Source organism: Bactrocera latifrons, unplaced genomic scaffold (assembly GCF_001853355.1).
Source record: "Bactrocera latifrons isolate USDA-ARS-PBARC rearing strain unplaced genomic scaffold, ASM185335v1 scaffold_27, whole genome shotgun sequence".
NCBI lineage: Eukaryota > Metazoa > Arthropoda > Insecta > Diptera > Tephritidae > Bactrocera > Bactrocera latifrons.
The window spans coordinates 371,913-377,734 of record NW_017536296.1 but is presented as its reverse complement, the minus strand read 5'-3'; the positions used below and the strand labels follow the sequence as shown (position 1 = coordinate 377,734).

General features: G+C 39.1%; 1 protein-coding gene across 1 annotated transcript; it reads left to right on the top strand.

Annotated features, from left to right (window-relative positions):
• The first annotated feature begins 3,931 nt into the window (after positions 1 to 3,931).
• On the top strand, positions 3,932 to 4,786 carry LOC108969924 (trypsin beta-like). Its single transcript, XM_018934941.1, has one exon. The coding sequence runs from the start codon at positions 3,961 to 3,963 to the stop codon at positions 4,720 to 4,722; it is 762 nt and encodes a 253-aa protein (XP_018790486.1). The 5' UTR covers positions 3,932 to 3,960; the 3' UTR covers positions 4,723 to 4,786.
• The last annotated feature ends 1,036 nt before the right edge of the window (positions 4,787 to 5,822 follow it).

The following is a 5,822-nucleotide window of genomic DNA, read 5'->3' as shown; positions in this document are numbered from 1 at the left end:
CTCACATATCTCGTATAGCTCATCGTTCCATCGACACCGATACTTGCCATCGCATAAATCTTATGTTTGACCCAAGTCGCGAATGTGCTGAATGTTTGCTTTATGACAGGAGATATTTCGTCTTGTCCTCAATTACAACCAGCGCCATACGTTTCGCTTGCTTGTCCAATCTAGAGAAAGCAGAACTAACGGTAGGGTTGTTGAGTCCAATGGTATCAATATTATCAGCGAAGTCAGCATCCTTATACTATTATTGTAGATTGTACCTTCTCTGTTTAGCTGCTCAGGTATATCAATAGATTAAAGAAGTCTCCTTGTCTGAAACTTTTCTTGTCAGTTCAGCGACGCCGTATTTGAATATCTTTATTGGTAAACCATCGACTCCTATCGCTTTGTTGTTTTTCATGCATGTTCGACCCTCATCATAGTCGGGCTATCATCGTCGACTGATGCAACGGGTTCGCACATCTCCAGCTGTTCACTGCCGTTCAGCAGGTTGGTGAAGTGTTCCCTCCATAAATTCGGTATGCTCTGAACATCAAGCACTAGATAACTTCTTTGGAATCTACGAGTGTAAGCTCCAGTCATGAAATCTTCCTTCAGTCGTCGCTCCTGTCGGCCAGAGTCTTAAGCTGTTCATGCTCTCGCATTTCGGCCTCTTTCTATTTTGAGTAGAAAACCGTTTCGCCGTCGGTTGTGATAGTAGCTCACCCTAGTGTATATAACTGCCAATATGTAGTTAGGTAAATATGTATGAATGTATGTATTTGCAGTATATGTGCTCACATTTCCGCTACCGTTTCACTATATCCCCTTTGACCGCCACCGCACACCACCCGCTGGCAACATGACGCTTACATAACTTTCTGACTTTACAGCAGGCGTTTCTCCCAGCTGGACCGCCGACCTCGAGTTGCCCACATGCGTTGTATATCGCTGCTGAAGGCTCTTAATAACGCCTCTCTATCGGCAACGGCTGCCACCAACGGCTATCGACTTTTAAAGCTACTTTATGACGTATCGAATACTTTCATGTACGTTGTTGTTGTGATAGGCTTAAAGTCATATTTCGAATTTCATACACTTCATATTTCGCAATGCACTGAAAAAGTATTGAAACTTCAGGCACTGTTTGAGCATTTTCGACTTCAAATTTATGCTCGGAAATCACAAGCATTAAGTGGGGTTTACACGATTGCTATCAGTTTGCTCTCGCAAAAAGTCAAATGGGCTTTCTAGTGGTGTTTGTAACGTCAATGGTTGATCTGACTGACTTGGTAGTGATTAAAATGCGAAATGGAACAAAGTTCAGCGCGTATTTTATACTTCTACATATTTTTTTCACTCTCAAATGTTACATACATACGAGTGGTTTAGTTTTCGTTGATGAACTCAAAAAATTCGATTGCAATTCTCCGTATTTATTCTACAAGTACTTATTTACCTCCAGAGTACTAGATGTTTTATAGCTATGACATAAATGCGAATAATTTTCTACAAAATCCAGATATTCGCTTTTTATCCATGCTTTTCGAACTCGTAGTACTTACAGCTGTGTGCACTAGGTGGCGCTAAATTAAATCCAACATCATCCAGTATGAAATCCATTTAAAGATAATTTTCATACCGTCTTATGGTCATGTGGAACGTAATTCAATATATAATGTCCGGTACTCTTTAAGTCTTGGGTAGGAATTACTTCTGAGCATTAAGTTGTTCGAAAGATATATAATTTATCGGTTCTCACATATCTCGTACTTTCAACTGTAGACATTAGTTAGCGCTGAAGTCCAGCTACTTCCAAAAAGCATGTCGGAATCATTTTAAGACAACTTTTCTCTCGTGTCACACCTTGAGACCCAATTAATTGTCAGCCTTAAATGTTGAAATTCAAATGTACTTTCTTATCTTTAGCTCTACTTTAAACATAATTAACGTCCGACCAGTTAAAAGTAATTCTGTTCCTTGCTAAAGAGCTTCAAACCAGATTCCTACCTTGATTTACCAGCCGCAATAGCTTTAATATATATTAATTTTCTATACAAATTTTGATTTTTTTTTAGCGAGGAAAAGTAGGCAATATATTTTTATCATTTTAACAGTGATTCTCCTTCACAAGAAGAAGCTAAAAAATAGATGAATTTTTATAGTAAAAGATTTGGAGCGTTGGTTTCGCAGTTCCAACTTCTTTAAACTTCTCAAAAACCTAACTTCTTAAAACCCTTTAGCGATTTCCTAGTGTCTACTAAAGTCCATTTGAAGCAAGAAATATGGTTCCTTAAAGATGTAAGAGAGCTCTTACATGCAAATACATTTGCGGCGTGAAACCAATGGCGCTGTTCAATTTGGACTTAATAGAATCAAGCTTATAATAAAAATTCTGGAAAGAACTTGATTTATTGATGGCATATATTATCTCTTTGAAATGTTAGCCGCAACTACGTCACAGATGGTCCATCCATTGAGTCCAATTTTCCATGATTCGTTTGAGCATTTCGGCAGATAACTGACGAATGACACGCGTGATGTTTTGCTCCAGGGCCTGATCGTAACAATCCGCATGGACTTTATACATCTCCACAGGAAAAGGTCTAACGGTGTGATATCTCAATAAATCCATTGATTGATGCAATGTGTATGAAATGTAGGTGACTTGTTGAAACCAAGTGTCGCCGAGATCACGAGCTTCAATTTCAGGAATCAATTAGTCGGTTATCTTAGCGCGATAACGGTGGTCGTTGACTGTTACGTTTTCACCGGCATCATTTTTGAAAAAAAAAAACATGGACTGATGATTCCACCAGCCCACGATATTATGGATGAAATGGCAGCTCTGGAATCTCTTTAGATTGCTTTTCGTTACATATACGTCAAGTTGGCTTGTTTACAAAATTTGGCCCGAAAACGGATTCCTCTTGAAGCTTTTCAAGAGCCCATAGAGAGAAGTGATGTCACTTGGAAAGGTCGAGCGGATTCAGGTCTTGCACAAGCTGTATTTTGTACACTTACAATTTAAGATCTCGAAGTAAAATACGCCAAATCGCTCAATGTATTAGTCTGAGTTATTGTGAACAGCGCCGAATCGACTTTCCACCGTTGTCTTCGTGTACACTCGCAGCTACGGCTGCCATTTTTTTTTTTTTTTTTTTTTCAATGCCCGCTGGTCGAATGAATGCAGAGTCTTAAGATGGGTTATGCTGTTACCAATTATACACTCAGTGGGCCGATTATGTTGACTATGAGTGGAGCGAATCGTGAAACACATTCTTTACAGAAAGTGAATTCTCTTCATATAGTTCAACGATTTGCAATCGTTGTTCAGTCGTAAGTCTTTCCATGATGAAATGCCACACAATACTGAAAAAAATAACATGAGAGCTTGACACTACTCAGACGTGATCTGTCAAAAAAAGCGTATTGAAAAATGTTGCTTTACTTAGAACCGTCGTTATATTGTTTTGTATCGCTGGGGTATTGGTTCGACTATCTTATCTTTTTCACAAAGAAATGGCGAGGAAATTGGAAATGCTTTTAGAATAAAATTTTGAAATAAGCTCTTTATGCACTAGAGCTAGTTATGTTAAAGGGGGCGTTGCAATAATGTCGTGATTCTCGTTTTTTTATTTTTAATTAAAGTGAACAACCGCAACCTTGGTTAGAGAGATAGGCAGACAGACAGGCCATGATTCGTGTTAGATACTAGATTTCGGGTTTTTGAATCTCAAATGCAACTGTGCAAACATTAAAAAAAACAGGGCGACCTTTAAATTACTTTGCAAAAAGTTAGGAAATTGCAAAAAAGTAATTACGAATGAAGAAAAACATTTGCACTTCCGACAAATGTTTTGATATTTGAACAAAGTTCTTCGCATCTTAAAGCGACGCCTGTCAGACAAATTTTGCAAAACATTTTGCAAAACCGTTAGTTTTCTGTATACCCTTAAACTATAAGCAAGCGAAATGAAGTTAAACTACAAGCTCACATTACTAGTGCTGATCAGCTGTTTGTACGGCATTACCGATGCCCAAAATCGTATTGTCGGTGGCACAACCACGAAAATCTCAAAATATCCATATATGTTAGGGATACTACAGGCGGACGGTACATACTTTTGTGCCGCTTCGCTTATCACCAGAAAAAATGCACTCTCAGCGGCGCATTGTGTGGTCGATAAGCTAGTTTCGGAACTAATTGTTGTCGCCGGCGTTACGGATCTAGGACAAAAAGGACAGCGTCGAGGTGTGAATCGTATGTGGATTCCGGAAGGATTCGATTTGACTCCCAACGATTTCGACGTTGCCGTGCTCGAGTTCCGCAGACCCATGGTTCTCGGTGTGAATGTGGCCATCATACCGCTGGGGAAGACCCGCCTTAAAGCTGGCATGCGCATGCGTGTCAGCGGCTGGGGAAAGACAAGCGAAAACGGGAAGACCGCCGCAACTAAACTACATACGGTTGTTGTGCAGATCATTGGGTATGACAAGTGCGCCAGTCAGTATGAAAAGTCCAACACAAAAATAACATCAACAATGTTGTGTGCCGGACATGGCGATAAAGATGCATGCAACGGTGATTCCGGCGCACCAGCAGTTGTTAATGGCAAGCAGTATGGCATAGTGTCGTTTGGCAAGGGTTGTGGACGTAAGGAGTATCCAGGTGTCTATACAAAAATAATGAATGCAGATGTGCGCGGCTTCATTTACGATTGTATTCGACAGTGAGCGCAAGGTGAATTTTTACTTAATATTTATTAAATGAAGCTTCGAATGTGTATGTAAATATATATCTTTAGAGTGTTTTTTTTTTTTTGGTAATAAACGTTTTGTTTTTGTAATAGACATTTGGCTTTTGTAAATTTAGAGGGTTAACTGAAGCTTGGAAACTCACCACGACGACTATCAAACTCTAAAAGAGGACAAGGATAGTATTAAGCGATCCAGAGGTGCTCCGAAGTGGTGTGTAAAGCAAGTCAAAGAAATTTCTGTCTAATCTTCAACTTTTGTTAAACTCCAGTTATAACTCAATATTTTTAAGTTTACAGAGATAAAACTCGGTTTTACCAGAAAGTTTTCCCGAGTTTATGGTTTAGTGTTAAACTTGAGTTTATGGTTTAGTGTAAAACTCGAGTTTATAGTTTGATGCTAAACTCGAGTTTATGGTTACGTGTGAAACCCGAGTTTATAGTTTAATGTTAAATTCGAATTTATGGTTTAGTGCTAAACTTGAGTTTATGGATTAGTGTTAAACTCGAGTTTACGGTTTAGTATTTTCCGCTTAACATTTTACCAAGCATGGAAGTTGTGTCATATATTACTACACAAAGAACCCAATAGTTTCAGCGGCATATAGGTTCTCTATTCATTAACTCAAAATGAGTTCCAAAGTTTTGGTGTTTAATAATCTGCTGGTTTAAAGCATTATATAGCAAATTTAAAGTTATGTTAAGCAATCTCTTGATGCAGTTTGCAAAGATAGTGTCATTTATGCCACCCTGTAACTAACTCGCTTGGTATTCAGTGCCAAAGCAGTGTTATGCTGCCTTCCCTATAGCAATCGGCAACTGCCGTTAATCAAAGCGGCGCAATGGAAGTGTTTATCTTCAACAGACAAAGGGTTCGTATGGGGTTGTGATCTAATGCAGTTTACGGTATATAACTAACCGGTTGTAATACCCAGTGGCATTATTGTCTGTCTGTAATGGAGTGCCTTTAGCAATACTTGTCACCGTTGTTCATTCTGCTTGCGCCCGAAGCATGGAACTTGCGGACTAAGTTGACACCAATTTCGACAGCGAATAAACAGAAAACACTGCGAAGATAAT